Genomic DNA, 22,307 nt, shown 5'->3' on the forward strand with positions numbered 1-22,307 from the left:
AGGCCATCATAACCTTATTATGATGCTCCCATGCATCCTTGTTGCTTCAAAGAAAATGCAGAATCTTTTCAAGGGAAGATGTTTTCACATGACTTTTAGAGTAAATTTGGGGGACCGTTTTAGTATCAGCGATACCACTCAAAATTTATATAATAAATAATCTAGAAAATCCTTATAAACAAAGGAATCTTGGTGATTATAGAAATAGTATCAGTAGTATATTTTTTCATTTTGAAATTAATAATGCAGGTGATTATATAATTTGAAGAAATTATACTGATAGAGACTCTAGGACTTAAAAATTTTATGCAATTGCTAGGTACTAAGCTGTTGGTAACAGGCTCAGCCAGGATTTAAATCCACATGTGGTTCCTCCCCATAATCTTTGGCTGCCTCCCAAATCTATTCTGTAAATATTAGATTCATTCCGTCTGCCAACATTTACTGAGCACCTTCCCTGTGTATTTTTCTAAGTCTCAGTTCCCTCTTCTGTAAAATAACAGAAATAATATTTAACTTTCAAGATTGAAGGCTAAGTAAAAAAATGATGTATCCAAAACACCTGACAAGCTACTTAGCATATGTTGAGAGGCAATGCAAGTAACAAGACGATCATCGCTTTTGGAGTCACACTTGGGTTTGAATTTGTGCTACACCATTTGCTAACTGTGTTATATGGACAAGGCACTTGACCTCTCTCAGACCCACGTTTTTCACCTGTAAATGTGGACAAAAAACATGGTTACTAGATTGGGTTCATTGATACTTAAGTGAGATGTCCATCAGGCCCCCATTATAAGGCATAGAAGATAGCAGACAATACATAATGATTATTATGATGTGGTAGGTGTAAGCCAGTGGTCAGCAAACCGTGGCTCGCGAGCCACATACGGCTCTTTGGCCCCTTGAGTGTGGCTCTTCCACAAAGTACCACGTGCGGGCACACACGTACAGTGCAATTGAAACTTCGTGGCCCATGCGCAGAAGTCGGTTTTCGGCCTGGGGGAGTGTAATTTGAAGAAGCGGCGTTAGAAGAAGTGGGGGGTGTCGGTCGGGCGACAGGAGACGTGGCGCAGGCGGGCCGCGGGATACGCAGCGCAGGGAGGTACATTGTTTTGAGGTACGTTCGCTGAGGTCGACCCCTTCCAACTCTCCCATCCACACTCTTCTATCTGAAACAAGTATACAAATAGATTGAGGACGTTTTTAGCAAAGGCCAGCTTAGGAGTAGTACCCTAATTAAGTTAATAACAATGTACCTACCTATATAGTTTAAGTTTAAAAAATTTGGCTCTCAAAAGAAATTTTAATCATTGTACTGTTGGTATTTGGCTCTGTTGACTAATGAGTTTGCCGACCACTGGTGTAGGCTAAGCAAAGAGGATTCAGAGATGGATAAATGATCACTGAATTCAAAGAGAGCAAAGTCCAGTATGAAAGTCAGACACACATTTACAATAATATAACAGTGTAATAGAAGTTTGCACAGACCCACTGGTAGGACTAAAGTAGGAAAAGATGAATTCTGATACTAATATTTAATATATATTTGAAATGTCTTTATTGATTTTAGAGAGAGAGGAAGGGAGAGGGGGAGAGAGAGATAGAAACTTCGATGAGAGAGAAACATCAATTGGCTGCCTCCTGCATGACTTCCACTGGGTATCAAGCCTGCAACCTGGGCATGTGCCCTGACCGGGAATTAAACCAGTGACTTCTTGGTGCATGGGTCAGTGCTCAACCATTGAGCCACACCAGCTGAGCACCATTTAATGTATTGTTTTATGAATTACTGCAACAGTATAAAATTATGTCTATCATTTACCTTATTTGATGTGGGATTGAAAATATTTGGGGAAAATGTTTTGCTCTTTCTTAGTTGGCCCACTCAGACATTGACTGGGCCACTGAATGATTTTGTTACCATCTTAGGAATAGAGTGAAAATTATCAGGCTTCTCAACTTTAGTACCTTGTGGAACTTCTACAAGACAGAGGCTTAAAAGAGTTATGAGTCATCATCTTGTTTTAACAACACAAAATAGAACAAAGCACCTGAAAAGCAAAAAAGAAAAAGAAAGAAAAAAAAGAAAAATTATATATGGTTGCTATCCTAAAATAACATTTATTTAAGTAGAATTAAATGGAATTCAATATTAAAAAGTGGAGAAAGGATTCACGGTGGCAGACCTGCAAACAGGGACAGCTCAGGAGAGACATTTTTAATACTAGCTTATACAATTATGTATTTTCTCTTCCTCCATCAGCTTATCCGTACATCCATGTCCTAACAATAAGGAAAAAAAGAGCCAGCTAAAACATTTGACTTAGTTGGCAAATCTTCGATAGTTCATGAATCTCCAAACATCAGTACTTTATTATTGCCAGTATTAAGTATTTAAATGAGTGCAGCCTGGTTTCAAGAGAAGAAAATGACCATATTGGAGCGGGCGGGGGGAACAAAACACCAAACTGCAGCCTTCTTCATGAGTAACACTTAAAACTGTTAAACACATTAAAATCCCATTTAACAAATAGCAGAACCTAATGAACATTGGGATTGCTCAGCGAATACTAATGTGGAGTATTGCTGGGAAAGATGTTTGCATGATGAAATTTCTCATAGCTCAAATGGTCACATAGATTAAAGAGAGAAACATCTGTTGTTCAAAAACAAATGAAATTTGACAATTCATTGAAAATATTTTTGGTTTTGTTTTGTTATATTTTAAATTGTTCTTAATACTCAATTACTCGTGTTTTTTTTTTACTTTCTAACTTTCTAATACTTTCCTTACATTTTAATTATCGATTTTATATTGAAAATCCTGGGACTCTATCTGTATACAACTGACCAGTCTGCTATTTCGTAAATTGTTATAGTCTTTCATATGACAATTAACTAGTATAGTAATCCTGAAATCAGCTCATTGTGAAATTTAAGTGATCAGAAATGTGTTTGTCATACGGCAGTCCATTAATTGCAGGCACTTAGGTGTCACAATACATTCAGATGAGTTCTGGCCTTTGACCTCAAGTCCTAATTCTAACATGTTTCAATTTATTTTCTTTGTTAGATCAAATAAATAATGTGTCTTAAACTTATCTGATTTTATTCATCTGAAATGTGGATACTAAGCTTTAGTGTATCATTTGTTATAGAGTATGTTACTAATAGTAATATAACTGAATTCCATTCATCTATCCACTCATTTATTCCTTTATGTGTGTATATATGTATGTGTTTTTGTGTTTAGTTTCGTATCCATCCATTCATTCATCCATGTATCCATGTATTTCCCATTTATCTAGTGTTCTCTCTATCCATCCATCCATCCATCCATCCAACAAAAGTACATTGAGCATATATTGAGGTGATCAGGCCAGGTATATAGATGATATGACAGGGTCTCTGTTCTCAAGGAGTAGTTCATAAGCTCATGTCAACATAAGCAAGAATTATCCTTCATTTCGTAACTCTTCCAAAGCTTATGTTGTATTAAGAAAAATTGCCAGATACAGAAATTCCACTCCTACATATATTCCCAAAAGAATTAAAAACAGGTACTTAAAAAATACTTGTACATGAATCTTTATAGTGGTACTATTTCCAATAGACAAAAAATGGAGATAGCCAAACATCCATTGACAGATGAATAGGTAATTAAAATGTGGTATATTCATAAAATACAGCATTACTCAGCCATAAAAAATAATACAGTACTGATACATACTAAGACATAGATGAACCGTGAAAATATTATGCTAACACAGAGAAGCCAAACACAAAAGGTAATACATTGTATGATTAGGTTTGTATGAAATGTCCAGAATAGGTAAATCCATAGAGGCAGAAAGCAGATTTGTGCTTACCAGGGGTTCGGAGAAGAATGACATAGAAAATGCTTATTTAACTAGAGACCCAGTCACAAAATTCATGCATGGAGGGGGGGGTATCCCTCAGCCTGGCCTGCACCCTCTCCAATCTGGGAACCCTCGGGGGATGTCTGACTGCCGTTTTGGCCCAATCCCTTGGGGGATGTCCAACCGGCAGTTGGACATCCCTCTCACAATCCAGGACCGCTGGCTTCTAATTGCTCACCTGCCTACCAGCCTGATCATCCCCTAATCGCTCCCTGGCCGGCCTGATTAACGCCTAACTGCCCTCCCCTGCAGGCCTGGTCGCCCCAACTGCCCTCCCCTGCAGGCCTGGTCACCCCAACTGCCCTCCCCTGCTGGCCTGTTTGCCCCCAATTGCCCTATCCTGCCGGCCATCTTGTAGTGGCCATCTTGTGATGATGTGAGGGTGTCCCGCGAGGGCATAAGGACCATCTAGGCTTTTATTAGTATAGATAGGTGGGTTATTTTTTGTCTAATAAAAATGTTTGGAATTAGATAGGTGTAGTGGTTGTACAACATTGTGAATGTACTAAATAACATTTTAAAGTGGCTAGTTGTACGTTATGTGAATTTTCACCTCAATTTAAAAAAAGGATTTCCAATGACACTTCATGTTCAAGTTTATTAAAAAAAAAAACATTTAGAGGTTTTCTAAAATCTCTATGTAACCTGACCATTGTAAAACAGTGATTTTTAATGCATACCACTGCCAGATTGTCTAAGCTCAACCCCCAGAGAAGAAAGCATGTAAGAAATAGTGTTGGATAAGTTCATCTGTAGCTAAAGATAATCTGCTTGTCTGTATAGGACACCAGTTAACAATTTTAGCACCTGGCTTCCCTGTCCAAATGCCTATTTTCTGAGATTTAAACTTGATTTTCCTTTTCTACTTCCTGATCATGTATGGATTCATGCATATTTCAAGGTACTACCAAAGGACTAAGATTGGTAAATGGAGGTAAAAAACAATAAAGATTTAGAAACTTGTTGCTGAAAAATTTACAGCTTTGTGAAAGGTTGTCACTTTTAAAGAAACACTTACTTTCCTAAAACTGGCAAGCTTTTTATTAATTATGAATTGCCATTCAATTAAAATCTACCACCAGTCTTGAGAAAAGAAGTAAAAATGTGTGCCATAGCAAGAGTCAATTGCATCCTTCTTATGCTTAAAGGATGCCAGATTATATGATATGGAGGTCGATCAATCATTTTAAAAACCAGTATTATCATTATGCATCAATAGCAGCCATTTAATAGTGCTCTTAAGTTTGAAATTTATTTAATTTGTTAAAATGACAAAAAGCTAGTTTGAGGGATACAAATAGTATTTCTTATACTACTCATGCAGTCATTTCTATTATATTTCTACAGTCAATGTGAATATAAAATGCCTACTAATTAATAATCAACTACATGTTATATCTTCTATCAAGAACTTTATATTTATTATTTAATTTAATCTGTTAATCAAGCTCATGATTTACAGACTTACATTATCCATTACATAGATGACAACATTGAAGCGTAGAGAGAACTGGTAAATGTCAGAGACTATATATATATATATATATATATATATATATATATATATATATATATATATATGTATGTATATATATGTATATATATGTATATATAGTATACAACTTATGTAACAGCATTTTTCAATTTAGCCAAACTAGCTCTGCCCCCAAATAATAAGTGATATCAAATCACTCTGTTAAAATAACCAGACTGTAAAGGAGTATCAATATAATAAAACCCATAGACACAGAGAACAATGAATTCAATTTAGGCCCAAAACAAATTAACTAATTCAACTGAACATTTGAGAATATTTGACTTTTCCCTACCAACGTACAGATTTATTTTTGAGAAAAAGAAATCAAGATTATTTATTTTCCCTTTCTCGCTCTCTTTCTTCTTCTATCTTTTCTTCCAATTTAATGGCTCAGACTGAATATATATATACATATATATATATATATATATATATATTTACTTTTTCCTCCATTTTTAAATCATGTGTACCATGTTCTTTCTCTAATTTATTCCTATTGTCTCCTGATTTTCTAGTTTAAATGTTAACTTAAATCTGTTATAGTAATGTTTTCTGTTTTAAAAATCTTTTCAAATATGTGATCTTGAACTCTCTATCTCCAACAAACAAACAAACAAGCAAACAAACCAAAACAGGGGGAAATCAAAACACAGCCAAAAAAATAAGAATTGAGCAAGAATGCTCTCATATCTTTTGAGCATGTGATGGTGGCAGTGGTTGTGCACACTATTAACTGAGCAGACTTTACCTAATACAACGAATGACCAGAGCTTCAAGTTACGGCTATTCTTTAGCCTTCTTTCTAAAGGCAGATAATCTGCTTATATTTACCTCACTGTTACTGTATTCTTCCTCCAGCTATGTAATACCTAGGAGCTGGTTTACTTATTTACCACCTCTTTTTCCTCCTGCCCCAGGTTGAGCTCTGTGGGCCTGGACTCTGCTGTTCCCTATCGTACCGACGGAGGTTTTGCGTCAGCTGTGGAAGTCTGTCAGTGTCCACCAGGGTACACTGGGTCCTCCTGTGAAGTAAGTTTGCAAGAACATATCCTCAGTGCATTCTAAGTCCCTCATCATTTCTTTCAGTAAACTGTTCTAAAAAGAGTCTAGTCTTTTTATATCAAAGATTGCAGAAACAAATGATAGTATATTACTTGAAGAAGAAATTTGACTGTCTGCCAAAAAGTCATGGCTTTCAAATAAGAGTGCAGCTCACATAATGTCTTCTTGAAATTATGTTTTTTCATTTTTAATCTTTTGTGCCTTACTCTTTCTCTACTTTATTCCTAAGAATGCAGCAAAATTGCAATCATCTAAAGGACACTATCTTTAAAATGTCAAGAACATAATATATGGAAGAAATACCTTGATCTGGAAAATTCCCCACAGGTCTTTGATTTGTTTAGTAGCTAAAGTTTGAGATACTTATTGTTGTCTCAATATTCTAGATTCATAATGATATTAATGTTTCTTAATACCAGTATGTCATATTTACTTCCGTGTATTTTATTTCGGTAGTTTGAAAATTGATTTTATTTAAAACCTGGTCAAAAATTGCAAACACCAATTCCCTGACAGAGAGCATGGCTTGCAGATAAATAGGAGCTTAAGTTCTTTAAAAATGAAGCCTTTAAGGAATCATTTGAGTGTACCAAGATGTTCCACTTCAGCACACTACCCATTATGCCATTTATAGAAATACTCTAGGCACTGCCTGCCTTGTCAGTTCTCTTGTGCTCTGAAATAATGCACACTTCAAGAAGATACACAGGCTTTAGATTCATATTTGTGGCAAAATGTGTTTTCTTTAACTGGGCTCCGATTTACCTACCTAGAATAAAACTAAATGTAATTCATTGAAGTACTCACTTTTCTAAAATTCATGTCAAGAAGAGAAAAATAATACTTGAAATGAATTAACTCTGTCAATGCAAATTTGACTTTGCATGTAAAATACATGCTGTATTTGATGAAGCATATTCTTTTGTTAATAGCCTAGCAGTTTTTATTTCAAACCAGAAAGCTCTCTTTGAACCTTAGAGTTTCTATTTCAATTGGAATAATAAATTCCTTGATCCTATTCTTGCTTTAGTACTTATTCCCACAGTAGTAATTCTCAGAACCCTTCATCGTCCTTTATACAAAGTTCCAAATGCCCATTGAATATAAAATTGTCTGAATATTAGAATTGTTTAATTGGCTATACTTTTCATTTCTTCTTTCCTCTCTTCTAAAAAAATTATTGAGAATCTTTGGTAAATTATGCACTAGATGTTGAGGGGATTATCAAGGAGATTACATCATAATCCCTATCCTTAAAGACCTTGAAAATCTGTTTAGGGAGAAAGAATAAATACTTATGAAAAATTGGATCACAGCACTATATAATTAAGAGACCAGTAAGTGGTGCAGAACATAAGTGCAACAATCATTCAAAGAGGTGAGCAATTCCAGTGAGAGAGATGTCACGGAAAGTATCCTGAAGTGAAAAAACATCAAATTGCATGCTAAATAATGGTAACAATTAGGTAGGAAGAGAGAAGTGCACAAGTGTGGGAGAATCAGAAGAAGATGAGGAGGGATAATAAAATCTTCCTGTGCCTCTCACACAATACTTGTTTGATAAATAAAGTTATTTTGAAGTCTACGAAATAATAATTTCATTGAATCAGAAGATGATAAATTCTAAAGTTTCTCGCAGACTTCCACATTTCATCTACTAATAATGCCTTCTTTTCTTTATCAAAACTTCCTGTCCCTAGATTCACTACTATTTATTCCTATTCTTTCCTGATTTTATTTGCTTTTTTGCTGAGTTCATAAGGCCAGGCACTCTAGCTTTGTTAACACTAATATCCACGTACCATTTAAGAACTGGGTAAATTGCAAAGATTAATTAGTTCTAGGTTGCTAGGAGCAAACCAAGTGACTCCATTATAAAATTATCCTCTTTTATTTCACTTGGGGTCACAATGTTCACTCAGAATCACTTTTTCTCATTTCTACTTGAGTTATATGTTCCTCTACAGTTCATCTTTTATCTTTATGTTTTCTAAAGTATCACCATAATTTATTTCACTTGACAAGTGGGACAGGTGAAGAAGTGAAAGCAAAGGTGGGATACTGAATAAAAAGAAGCATTTGAATCTCAGTTTCCTCTTGTGTATGACGGAAATATTAACCACCTCATTAGAAGTGTCCATAATTTCATTTAGCTAACATATATTGATAACCATGCATCTTGAGACAATCAAGATCCTAGATATGGATGATAATGTGATGAGAAATATAGATATGGCCCCTGCTCTCCAGGACATTACATTTAGGGGAAGGCCAGCTAACATGCCAAAAAATAAATTTAAGCACTTGTGATAAGTTCCATGAAGAAAATAAACAGGTGCCTCATTAGAAGTCCCAAGAATGGGTGTGGGAAGATTAGATGGAAGGGACTACTTTATAAATGGCTGTCAGGAAAGGCTCTCTGAGGTGGAAACATCTAAACTGAATTTAGGGTCAGCTATATAAAAGGAACTGATTGAAAAGTGGAATAGAGCTTGGAGCAAACACCTGAAAGGAGGCAAATATGGCTGGAGCTTAGTAAGCAAGGGGAGAGAGTGGCACAGATGTGACTGGAGCTCCAGGCCATTCAGAACGTTGCATACATGGTACTTTATTCTAAGTGCAATGGAAAATCAATGGAAGGCTTTAAGCTGAGTGGTGCCATGATCTGAGTTATGTTTTTATAACTATAGTATGAAAACATAATATAGAGGGCAAGAATAGTTGATAGGCTTTTGTGGCGGAAGATAGTTACAGTAATAGTTTGTGTTGGTATAATGGCAGGCTAGGTAGAAAGAAGTGTTTATTCTACATATATTTTGATAGTAGAACCAGTAGGACTTACTGATAGACTATATGCCAAAGGAAAGTTAAAAGAAAAATAGTTTAAGAATGAGCCAGATTACTAGCTTGAGGAATTGGATTGGTGCCATTCACTGAGCTAGAGGATAGCTGAAATAAGCAGCCCATTCTAGAAATACTAGTTTTGAGAAGCCTGTGAAATATGGATTTCAATGTAAAGTTAGAATATGCAGCTCTTGAACTTTGCAGCTGTCTGGTCTAAAGATATGCATTTGGAAGCTTCATCAGTGGTGAGACTGCATACAATTGGCTAGGAGAGAGTGTGATAAAAAAGAGAAAAGTGACTAACTCCCTAGGAGCTTCTGACAAGGAGAAGTGGAGTAGAGACAGAAGAGACAGCAAAGGGAAACTTGGGGACTGGGATGTCATGAGAGTTACAAGAAGAGACTTTTGAGGGAGAAAGGAATCAACTAAACCAATGTTGACGAGAGGTCAGATAAAATGTAATTGGAGACGTGTCCCTGAGATTGGGCTACCTGAAATTTGGTGACACAGATGAGAGCAGTTTTCATTGAGTGGTGGCAGCACAAGATGGATTAGAATGAGAGGGGAAAAAAAGCAGCATGAAAGGGAAGTGAGGAAGAAAAACAATTTAAAGGAGTTTTACTGAAAAAAAGAGGCAGGCAAGTAACTGGAAAGCTATTGGATATTAAGGAACTAATTTTGTCATTTTTTTTTTTTGTTATTTCTGTTAGGTAAGTTTTGATGAGGATACTCGATCATTTTTTGAGCTGATAATAGCGATCCAATAGAAAAGAAAGCTGTTACTGATGCAGCACAGAGGGAATATTGGGAAGACGATATTGACCATATTGCATCTCTCTCTGGTCTAAATGTAAATAGATAATGGAATACAGATCACCAGTGGGATGATATTCCTTTGAGAGGATGAGGGACCCTGCATGCCCTGCCCCCATTGTTCTGGAGGGGAGTATGGCCAATGGCGATTTACACCTGTGCTTTTGGACTTGGTAGTGGAAAGATGGCTTCCATCGGCTTCCAGTGTCTCTGTGGCTAATGCGATGAAATCACTGGCTAAGAGAGAGAGGTTAGGAGTTTGGATGTTTAAGAGGTTTGGGTATGAGCAGTACATGTGCAGAGTATAGAATAAAGCTTATAAATAACTAGGGGCCCGGTGCACGAAATTCGTGCACTGGGTGTGGAGGGGGGGGTGTCCCTCAGCCCAGCCTGCCCCCTCTCACGTACTGGGAGCCCTCAGGCGTTGACCCCCATCACCCTCCAATCGCAGGATCGGCCCCTTGCCCAGGCCTGACGCCTCTGACAGAGGCGTCAGACCTGGGCAGGGGACCCTCATTTCCCCCCATCACTGGTTCTGCCCCCAGCCCAGGCCTGATGCCTCTGGCCCAGGCATCAGGCCTGGGCAGGGGACGCTCAGACCCCTCCGATTGTTGGCTCTGCCCCTTGCCCAGGCCTGATGCCTCCCTCGGCCAGAGGCGTAGACCCCCATCACCCTCCGATCGCCTGATCAGCCCCTTGCCCAGGCCTGACGCCTCCGCCAGAGGTGTCAGGCTTGGACAGGGGACCCCCATCTCCCCCTGATCACTGGCTCTGGCCCCTGCCCAGGCCTGAGGCCTCTGGCCCAGGAATCATGCCTGGGCAGGGTACCCCCATCTCCCTCTGATCGCTTGCTCCACCCCCTGCCTAAGCCTGACACCTCTGACCCAAGCTTTAGGCCTGGGCAAGGGGACCATCATATCCTCCCAATCCCCGGCTCCGCCCCCCACCCAAGCCTGATGCCTCGGCCAGAGGAGTTGACCCTCATCACCCTCTGATCACCAATCACCGGATCGGCCCCTTGACCAGGCCTGAGGCCTCCGGCAGAGGTGTCAGGCCTGGGCAGGGGACCCCCAGCTCCCCGCGGTTGCAGGCTCCGCCCCTGCCCAGGCCTAACGCCTCTGGCTGAGGCGTCTGGCCCGGGCAGCAGGGACCCACAGCTGCAGCTGCCCCGCGATCGTGGGCTTTGCTTTAGGCCCAGGCAAGGGACTCCTAGCTCCTGGGACTGCCAGCTTCGACCGTGCCCAGCTCCCATCGCTGGCTCCACCCCTACTTCCTGCTATCACTGGCCAGGGCGGAAAAGGCACCTGATTCTCCGATCATGGCTGGGGGGCAGGGCAAAGGCGGCCCCAGGGCTGCCTTTGCCCTGCCCCCCACCTCTTTGCTCCCCCCTGGGTTTCCAATCACTGTCAGTGGCAGGGGGCTTCTTCCTGCTTTCCCTTTCGCCTCCCTGCATTGTGCCTACATATGCAAATTAACCGCCATCTTGTTGGCAGTTAACTGCCAATCTTAGTTGGCAGTTAATTTGCATATAGCCCTGATTAGCCAATGAAAAGGGTAGCGTCGTACGCCAATTACCATTTTTCTCTTTTATTAGTGTAGATAATTTCTTGATTATTTGTCCTAAAAACACTAGATCAATTTTCTCCCTGATATCAACACCCTTAATTTCTTTTTTTTTTAAATATATTTTATTGATTTTTTACAGAGAAGAAGGGAGAGGGATAGAGAGTTAGAAACATCCATGAGAGAGATGGATCAGCTGCCTCCTGCACGCCCCCCAATGGGGATGTGCCCGCAACCAAGGTACATGCCCTTGACCAGAATCGAACCTGGGACCTTTCAGTCCGCAGGTGGACTCTCTATCCACTGAGCCAAACCGGTTCGGCAACACCCTTAATTTCTACCCCTTTCTGGATATGTAGCTTCCCAGTTTTTAGAAATATATATCACAGAAGAAAATCTCTTCCACAATGCATCTATAGGGTAGCAAAAATTTAACAGAAATTATTAGAAGGGACAGAAACTTGACACCTTCTTTTTTGTACTGCCCGATTAAGAGGAAGGTTGCTTTTGCTTTTCGTTCAGATATGAAATATTGGCACATCATTTTTTATGTTTTTGTTAGCAGTGTTCAAATTTAAGAGTCCTCAGCTCCTCCGGCAGAAGGAAGATTTCTAACAATACACAACACAGTTCTGTATACTTTATTACTGCAGTGATTTCTCTCTTGTTTTCATTTCAACTGGGGGGAAAAAAGACCTTTTCATGAAATATTATGTTGCAGTTAACCATCCAGAAATAAAGTAAATCACCCACAGAATAGTTATAATTTGAGGGAGATCATAAGCTCCTAGAGAACAGCCGTGTTCCCCCCTATTTTATATCCCACCCAGTTTGTAGTAACCCCCACAGAAGGGAAACTTAGTTCAGAGAGATGGTGGTCTTAGAGCTGGCATGGACACACAGGTATTCTAAGACCCAAATATCCCTTTTAAATCAGAATTCTGGTTTTATCTGATAAAGTGTTTCATACTTTAAAAAGAAATGATGAACATAAAGTTCTAGTAAGATACTACCACAAAACAAAATATGAAGGGAATGTATAATAAATAAATCACAGACTTTTTTGTGTAAAATTGAGAAAGGATAATAGGATGAAGGAAATTGAGAATGAAAGATATGATTTATGTATTTGGAGAAGTTAGTAGTGTTTATAATCAAATGTAAGAGCGGGTTGCCTTCCAAATTATTGCAAAGGTTTTCTGAAAGTGACCGAGTTAAGGGTAGTTAGTATGTGGGAAAGGTAGTGTATTCCAGAGAATCAACATTCCTTGGGTTGACATTAGTTGCCAAGATAGGCTAAGGTTCTTTTTAGAATCCTTTTATGTTGGCTGCTTTTATTTCCGGTACTTTTCCTTCTTTTTTTGTCTGTGCTTTTTACTTCAAGACTGTCACATTTCAATTCTTTATATCTCTGCTTTATTTTGCTATTTCAGAAGAGACTCCAAGCTAATGCTTCCTCTAATCTCATACCTGCCAATAACGCTAAGGTCAGTACAAAGCTCCACTGTCAGGAGAATAGCTCTGTAGCAATGTTTCAATAACTCAGCGAAGTTTTGACAAGCACATTTGTTGAGTTTGCTGCCTAAATATTTTTCTTTATCCATAAAAGACAAACCACAAATTAAAAAAAAAACAATTCCTGAGACTGACTTGAAACGTTATCTTTGTTTTAGTCTTGTTGGCCTAGGCACAGACGCGTTAACGGCACTATTTTTGGTGGCATCTGTGAACCTTGCCAATGCTTTGGTCATGCGGATTCCTGTGATGACATCACTGCGGAATGCCTGGTAAGTGCTTTCTTCTTGGTGGATGCTGATTGACAAGGCTGAGATCAGCTCCACAGGACCTGCAATTCAATCAATACTTTCGTGACCTAAGACACTTGAGCCAAGAAGTGATTTGACAGAGATCTTTATGTTGAACTGGGTTGGAAGTTGAGAATTCTCTTTCATATGTGCTCTCCCCGAGTAACAGGTATTAGGAAGTGTTTCTTCCTATTAGGCTAAAAGTTGAATTAGGATCAGGTACATCAAAATAAAATGTAACTAATGACCGAGGTACACATCTACCATGAAAATGCATGGTTTTAATCCCCTCCATAAATCTACCAAACATAGACTGTACTTCTCTAACAGGCAATGGTTTGTATCCCCATAGCATGAAAAGTAAAAGATAACCTATGTAATAGCCACAATTTGTTTGTTTGTTTTGTCATTGAAAATGAGAGTATACTGCATGTATGTTTATTTTTAAATTGCAGCATTTAACTAAATACAAGGCATCATATATACATTAAAATAATAAATATATGCAATACATATTCATCAGAGCTGTTTGCTCTTAAAATTAAATCTACACTTTTAACAAGAAAAACAGGTCTACAAAGAGCTAAACGCTTTCTATCCTGCTAAGAAGGCTTTGGATTGGAGAATTGCACTGAATAGACCATTCTGATCAACTCAAGGGCATGTTAGTTTTATGTTGTCTGACATGGCATGAAGCTTGAAACAACACTTCTCATTTCATTAGCCTTACAGAGACACAATTTGAAACAGTGCCAGGTTAGGGGGATATCATACTCTCATTTCCCTGTAGAATTTCAGGCAGACTGTTTTCTGTATTTCTTAATGTTCTCTCTTTCTCTTACTCATTTCGTCCCTTTTGCTTCTACTTGAAAACATCTGGGAAAAATCCAAAATGAAAATTCAGGGCTTTTGTTTCAATGTAATTTGTCATTTAGATCTATTGATGCTCTTTCTGTTTTCTTATATTAGATTTTGTTTAATTGCATTGCAGTATAAAACATGATAGTCTTAATTTGTAGAGCAGTAGATTTTTGAAATGGCATTTTTATGAATAGATAGACTAAGTGATTTTGGTTCTAATTATACCATAAGACTTTTAAAATGCACCTTGGGGAAAATATTGTTACCTTTAAATACCTTCACTAACTTGCAATAGGAAATTTCAGCTTAAAATGAATATGGATTTGCTTTATTTAAACCTAGAAAGACAAAAATAAAAATATCGTGGTATCAGGCTTGGAATGTTCCCAATAGTAATATTTCATATTGAATTCATTAGTATTAAATCAGATCATTCTGTTGACCCATTTGGTTTTGTGATATTTCCAAGGATAGAAGTGTTTTGTTTTGTTTTAAGAATAAAATAGTTTCATTAAACATATTTTTAGGAGGGGAAAAGAGAGGGAGCAAAGATTATTTGAGGCTTTCTACTAGTGAAATGTTTCATGGACAGAGAGATGGGAGCCTACCTTCAAATAACAGAGGGAACCTTAGGGAAACGGTAGAGAACCTAATGATAGAATCTGGTGTTTTTTGGGTTTTCCATTATAGCCAGTAAATAGGTGATCATTAAGGTATTTTCTGGCAACTTTCAACTACCTTTATCTAAAACAGTATTGATAGCGAAGTGCTGACACCCCATTTTGAGCATATCGATTCTAATAGGATCCACAGAGAGAAAAATATTTGAATGTTGCACATCAAGGGCATTCTTACTATTCAGCTGATCAGCACTTTAAGCTTCTTTTTTTTATTATTTATGTTTGCCCCTAACATTAAAAAGACAAGTTATGAAATTTACAGATAAGCTATTTTTTAGTTACCTTGGCTTTGAAATCTGATTAGAAATTAACTAAAATAGATTTTGATGTTAGTTCAAAAACCAGACCTCTGTTATAGGGTGGACGTATATGAAAAAGTCATTTTAACTCTAAGTCCATTTGAAGCAACTCAGGAAACACTCAGAGCCACATGAGAAGATTGCATACTGTCTCCTTCTCATTGTTCTATGTGATGTGAACAGACATTTGGAAACCACTTTTGTAGCAGGACATCTATAAAAATAACCAGAATAAAGTCATCAGAGCAAACCTCTCATCTTTTACAACTTGATTTCCAGTATGTTATTGGCTAAGGCAACTTTATAGTTACAATTACAAAGACACTTGAGTTTTAAGATTAATTTTATTATTTCCATGAAATGAAATACAACATTAGGAAATATAAGAAGCTGCTACATAGTATTTCTCCTTTAAATCAGTAGTTAAAAAAACAGGGTCTCTGAGTTGTACAGGTTTTCAGTGAAGTTTTGGAAATACCATTTTCAACAAGGTTAAGACAATGTTTATGATTTTATGATTTTATTTTTTAAAACCCCTAAGTCTTTGAAGAGATCATTTTGATCATGTCATTATGATAATAGGCAAAGATTATTGCAAAAACATACAATTTTTTTAGTAATAGACAATGTGACCTAAACCTGGAAACTGAAAGGAACTAATACAAAGATGAAATCAAAGAAGAAAGCCTTTCTTCAAACTGACTCATGGTTTGCACATTCCATCCGAATATGCTTATTTAGAAAACTGTTGATAGTGAAGTTAACCTTTATGCTATCTTTGAAAGAGGGTTACTAAATAAATTTGAGACAGAATTTAAATTACCTTAAAGAAAAACCTATTTTCTAGTATAACCAGATACTAAAGAATTACCTCTTCACCTTGTGGTTATGAAACTGTCATGGGATTTCAGAGTTTGAAAACTCCATAAATCATAGGCTTTAGCTCCCTCATTTTGCAGAATGAAAGTGAGAGGTTTCGAGAGTTAAATGATTGGATTTTCATTTAATATCTTCTGCTCGATAAAGAATCTGTTTCTCTCCCCGGGGAACATAACAAGCTATGTTCCAAAGTGTGTATTTTCTGTGTGTTTTTATTAAATCCATTTATTAAATGTAATTAAAATTGAGCTTCTTTGAAATATACTGAAATATATACTTAAAAATATACTGAAGTAAATAATAATTCAGGATTTTCATTAAATTAGGGTGGCTATCCCAGTGGTCATCCATTTTACTTTAGTTTAAAATGAATTTATATTTTAGCTATTTCCTATTTGGTTATTGGTCATAACAATAAAGTTTTTACACCCCTAAGCTCTGAGGAACTCTTTACAACATGAGAAAAAATTATAATCATAAATGTTTATAAAATTAAAAATGTATTTTAGTCATAATGAATCCATACTTATGATATTTAATAAGCATTAGATATGTTTTATTGTACCATTAGAGACCAAATAAGTAAGTTATGTCTGCATGATGCCAAAGCATGATACAAATTTATCAAATTTTGCTATCGAAAGTTTTGTAGCTAATTCTACTGCTTGATTAACTCGATTGTTCGCCTTTAAACCAGTCTTGATGAGTTTTGTGAGCACAGCCTGCATTGATAAATGTACTTTAATTAACATGAAGAAATCAAGGTATAAATTATCATTTTTTTATTTTTGAAAAGAACCTGGGTTCAATAACTGCTAGTTGACAGGAAAATGCCGTTTTAGTTTTTTAAAAATTGTCTAAGGGAAATTGTAATGTGTCTTGTGTTTTCAATATGTATTGGAATATATTTAATTTTTTTCAATATTCTCATTGTTTAATATGCATCAAACAAGCTCCTCACAGATGTAATACATTAATGCATTGTGCAATTCACCAGAGCCCACTGAGGTCCAAGTTAATCTCTGCAGTAAGAGGGTTATAGTCCCAGAGGATTTGTTTGATTAGCCACAGTTCTCACTAAATCAGCAGTTTTAAGCTGAAAAATTGAATTTTTACCTAGAATTGGCTACAGTTGCCATTGAACATATTTTATTCAGGCTCTATGACTATACATACTTACATGTGCATGAACAAGCACATGTATTTCCTCAAGAAAAAAAAATTCAATCTAAAGAAAAAAGGACATAAGATGTGCATTACAACAAAAAAGCATAATTAATTTCAGTCATCTTTTCATAAGTTGCATATGCTGAAACTAACATGTATTAAATTAACTTCTAATGATATTTCCCAGCTGTAAAATTGACCATTTAATCTGGAAAATTATTCCTGGCAGGGAACAGACTAATGACTCTGTAGAACTATTTTTGGTAACATGTTGCTTGAGACCAAAATAATAAACTTTGATGTGCATTTCTTTCTCAGAACTGTAGAGATCACACAGGTGGCCCATATTGCAATCAATGTCTTCCTGGTTTCTACGGCGATCCTACTAAAGGAACTGCTGAAGATTGTCAGCCCTGTGCCTGTCCACTCAATATCCCATCAAATAAGTGAGTAATACACTTACCTCTCTAAAGAGTTGGGCATCCAGTTCTGTAAGTGAATTTTTATATGGAATGTACTCTTTCTCTTGTCACACATAAATAATAAATATATGCATAAGTTTCTTGGGAATGTCATTTGTTTAAAATATAAAATATTTATAGTTATCACTGTTTATTCTGCAGAATTTTGAATACTTTAGCTATAGTTTTGTTGATTTAGTATATGAAGATGAAATTCAAACAGAATTTCAAAACTAACTCCAAAGAACAGATATATTTTATACCAACATATGCAAATGCCCACATGCACACATACACACACGCACACATATACACACACAGAGTTTTTGTGAGAATTACATCGATTAAAATACACAAAGCACTTAAATCAGTCGTTGGACATGGTGAGCCCAAAATAAGGACTAAATATTATCAAGTAATTTGCTCAGTCATAAAATACTAAAGTACCAGAGCTGGGCCCTGGACAGTGTAGCTCAGTTGGTTGGAGCATCATCTTGTGCACTGGAAGGTCATAGGGTAGATTCCTGGGCAGGGCATATGCCAAGCTTCTGGGTTCAATACAGGATGTAAGAGAGATACAGCCAATCGGCATATCTCTCTAAAATATCAATTTAAAATGTTTTAAAATAAAATATTAGAGTTGGAATTTGAAGTCCATGTGCTTTCCTTCCACTACAGCCTACATTGCAGACTTTTTTTTAACAAATACAATGCATTTTATGTGATAACATTAAAAGTAATTAAATGGGAAATTGAGTTAATGTATATTAGTGATCAAATCATTTCCAAAGTTTGGAGCATGAGCCTGGGTGGGCACAAAACTGAGGAACCTTTAGTAACAAAAGATGTCATAGAAGAGAAAGAAGGCATAAGGGAAAGCTATTGCAAAATAATGAATATAGGAGAACAAATTAAATCCTTTCACAATTAATGGTTAGTGGGGCCTATGTTGACCATAATTTGACATGAACCTTGCTCTCTGGTGTATTTGTGAATGATTATATCACGCAATAGAGAACTTATTCACTCACTATGGCTGAATGAATTCTGCAGAACCATTTAATATAGACGAAACCCATTGTTCAACACTGTCTTTCACTGAAGAAAGCAGAGGGATTGCTTTTCTCCACTGATTTGTGTTGTACTTCTTCTCAGCCAGAAGTCATAGAGACTAGCACAGCTGTCAATCCAGCAGAGCTGGCCATTATAGTACCATATGAATCCTAGCATAATACATTTGTAGAATGACATAACTAATTGAATATGTAGAGTTTATGGATTAATTCTCAAGTCTGACCAACATGACTACAAATGCAGAGGGGCCATTAAGGAGAGAACTTTGTGTAACTGTTGGCATTCATACCCTGTCCTTTTCTGTTTACTATGCTTCTACCTTAAAATGGGTTCTAAGTGTTTGTGAAAGGAAAGAGAAAGTCAGCAAGCATTAGAACACCATTCATCAGTGTCAAAGGGATTGAGGTCCCAGGGCCCAATGAGTGTATTTCCTCAAGTCTGTGTATTCCACTTTTGTATGATTATACAGATTTTATTTTTTTAAGAAAATTCAATAGTAACAGTATCAGTTATACCCAAGTATTCCAAGATCCTTCATTTTTCAACATGGTTACATATACGTACTTTTATCCTTATAAGTAGAATCAGGAATAGAGTGTAACTTATTTTAAATTCCAGCTTTTTGGGGACAGGGGTAATTCACTTATTTATAAAATCCTGGAAGTTTGTATCCAATATTATAAAGTCTTTTAAATTTAGAACAACTTGGAAAATTAACATAGTTTACTGCACAAATGTAATGAAAAAAGTTTATTTTAATCTAATAACCTAAGTTTTCTTTTAAAATCATTAAATAATGGGACACAGTACCTTAGAGGAAGTCTCCTTTTTAAACATTTTATAATAGTCATTACTGCTATTTTAAACTCTGAAGACTAAATTGAACATAATATATTGAATATGGTATATTGATATGAATATGATTGTATGATATATCAAGAAGAAAAAGACATCAGCTAGAGATTACTGCAACCTTCATCTACAAGTTAAAGCTTAGTGATGGTTTTACCTTGGTGACTTATCTTTTTAAATTCTGATCATAAATCTTATAGATCACAAGTATTTTGGATCTAAATTTCTTACATAACATTGCTAAATAAAACAGATGTGTAGAGAGATAGAGATAAGTATTGGTACACTTATTTTGATGTATAAATACAGATAAGTATGTAATATTTAAATTATATATCCTATATAAAAAAAAAACCTAATATGCAAATCGACCAAATGGGAGAACGAATAGTCCCTATGTCATGCACTGACTACCAAGGGGCACACACTCAAGCAGGAGCTGCCCCCTAGTGGTCAGTGCTCTCCCACAGGGGGAGTGCCGCTCAGCCAGAAGAGGAGTCCCGGACTGCAAGAGGACACAGGCTGAGCTGAGGGACACCCCACTCCCAGTGCACTAATGTCATGCACTGGGCCTCCAATATAAGAGTGTGTGTGTGTGTGTGTGTGTGTGTGTGTGTGTGTGTGTGTGTGTGTGTGTATATATATATCATCAACTAGTTATAGTGTCTGCTCTTTGCTTAGCCTCATCTTGGTGATGTATATATTATAGCTATAGATTGTAACTAGATCATGAAATTTATCTCTAGAGAAGCAAATAAAATTGTAAATATTTCAAATGTTTTATATTAATTTCTGACATCACATAGCTTATAGATTAAATATTTTATGAAAAAAACACATTATTATTCTTGAGTTCCCGGGATGTGTTTGAATAGATATTATAATCATAGATTTTCATCAATTACATGATAAAATTAGAGACATTCTTGGCACAAAGCTGGATTGAAGGCAGACACTCAATAAATTCTACCTACTAATATTATGAATATGTACTTCTTTGTGTGCATCAGGAATGCTAAAATTTATCTTCCTGAAAGAATGGACCACTTCTAGAACTGATTCTTGGATTCACTCAAGGGCCATATTGAATTATTATTAAAATTAATAGTTCTAATAGAAAATGTTATTTTCTAATATTATGCTGAGGGAAAAGGTAAATTTAAGTAAACATTCAACAACATCCTTTAGAAATTTTAGACTGTGTTAGATAATTTAGAGTACTTTCCTATACCATGTTTTATGTCCATATGGGTGATTATGATCTATCGCACTAATCCCATAAACCAGAAGGGAAAACTAGACTCCTGAGAAATGAAATGACTTGATCATGATCATAATACAGCTTGCTTGTGGCAGAACCAATATTAGAACCCATATATTCACCTCTCTGTTCTTCTTCCAATGGGGCTATAGAAATAGAAACAATTTCAGAGACATGGAAGAGAAGCAAAGAAAAAAAGTTCAATAGAATTTAAGGTTAGACAAACTGTAAATGTTCATTGTAAAAATGACCCTGGGGATTGGCAACCATTATGCTAACTCAATGTAAGGACTCGGGCAGTTTATTTTTTCACAGAAAACAGTTCAAGTTTATTTTTTAAATAATGGGAAAATAATAGAGATAGTAATGCTTATCATATGGTAAAGGGCTTCTCCACCTTTTCCAACCTCTCTTGCAACTGGGTTGTGGCTGTGCAACTAGTTCTGGCAAATGTAGGCGCAGTTAAGAGCTGTCCATGCTCTTTCTTCTCTCGTGCAGGTCCATCTTGAGGAGGCAGCATGGCAAAGTGGTGGAATGCTCATTCTTTGATATCTGAATGAATCTGTGGAACAGAGTTCCCTACTGATAAGCATTAGCGATGTAGTATGAACTTGAAATAAGCCTTTCTAGTGCTAAGCTAGTAAAATATTGGAGTTTATTTGTAACCATGGATAGCTTTTCCTATAGTAATTAGCTAAAAGTTGACCTGTGTGCCTTCCTTGTGTTTACACCTGCCTCCTTTCTCAGAAAATGCAAGTTTAATTATGTAACGGGTGACTAAATACCTTCAAATTTAAACAAATCAATCTACTTTGGCAAAACATTTTAAAGTATTAAATCACAGCTATGAGTTACTGTGCCACTGTAAGAGTTTCTTTCCTACATTTTTAGCAAAAAAGGCTTTATTAAGTAGATCATATTACCTCATTTTGCAGAATGAGAAACCCAGGTTTAGAGAAATATAATATCCAAAGACAGAAAATAACCTAATTCTAATTACAAAACCCAATTACAGACATTAATTCATATTTCATAGTATTTGAAGATAATTAAAGAAATATGTGTTTGCTTAATGGTTTTCCTATGAATATATAAAACAGAGATCACTGAACTGAAAGAAGAAAACACTTATGAAGAAACATCAAGAATTCATGTGGCCCAAACCGAAATCATGAAGCAAATGAGTTTTTCCTTCAATTTTATTCTCTTCTCAGGCCTCTGCTTCT

At 36.5% G+C, this 22,307-nt stretch overlaps 1 protein-coding gene across 2 annotated transcripts in view; it reads left to right on the forward strand.

Moving 5' to 3' along the window:
• The window catches only part of LAMA2 (laminin subunit alpha 2), a 484,581-nt gene that overhangs the window by 263,505 nt on the left and 198,769 nt on the right, over window positions 1-22,307 (forward strand). For both annotated transcript variants that reach the window (XM_059700294.1, XM_059700292.1), the window contains exons 15-18: window positions 6,378-6,489; window positions 13,176-13,229; window positions 13,416-13,529; window positions 17,752-17,879. In XM_059700294.1, the coding sequence (XP_059556277.1) occupies window positions 6,378-6,489; window positions 13,176-13,229; window positions 13,416-13,529; window positions 17,752-17,879 (408 nt within the window). The remainder of the gene's footprint in view (window positions 1-6,377; window positions 6,490-13,175; window positions 13,230-13,415; window positions 13,530-17,751; window positions 17,880-22,307) is intronic.

Source organism: Myotis daubentonii, chromosome 6 (assembly GCF_963259705.1).
Source record: "Myotis daubentonii chromosome 6, mMyoDau2.1, whole genome shotgun sequence".
In the NCBI taxonomy this organism is placed as follows: domain Eukaryota; kingdom Metazoa; phylum Chordata; class Mammalia; order Chiroptera; family Vespertilionidae; genus Myotis; species Myotis daubentonii.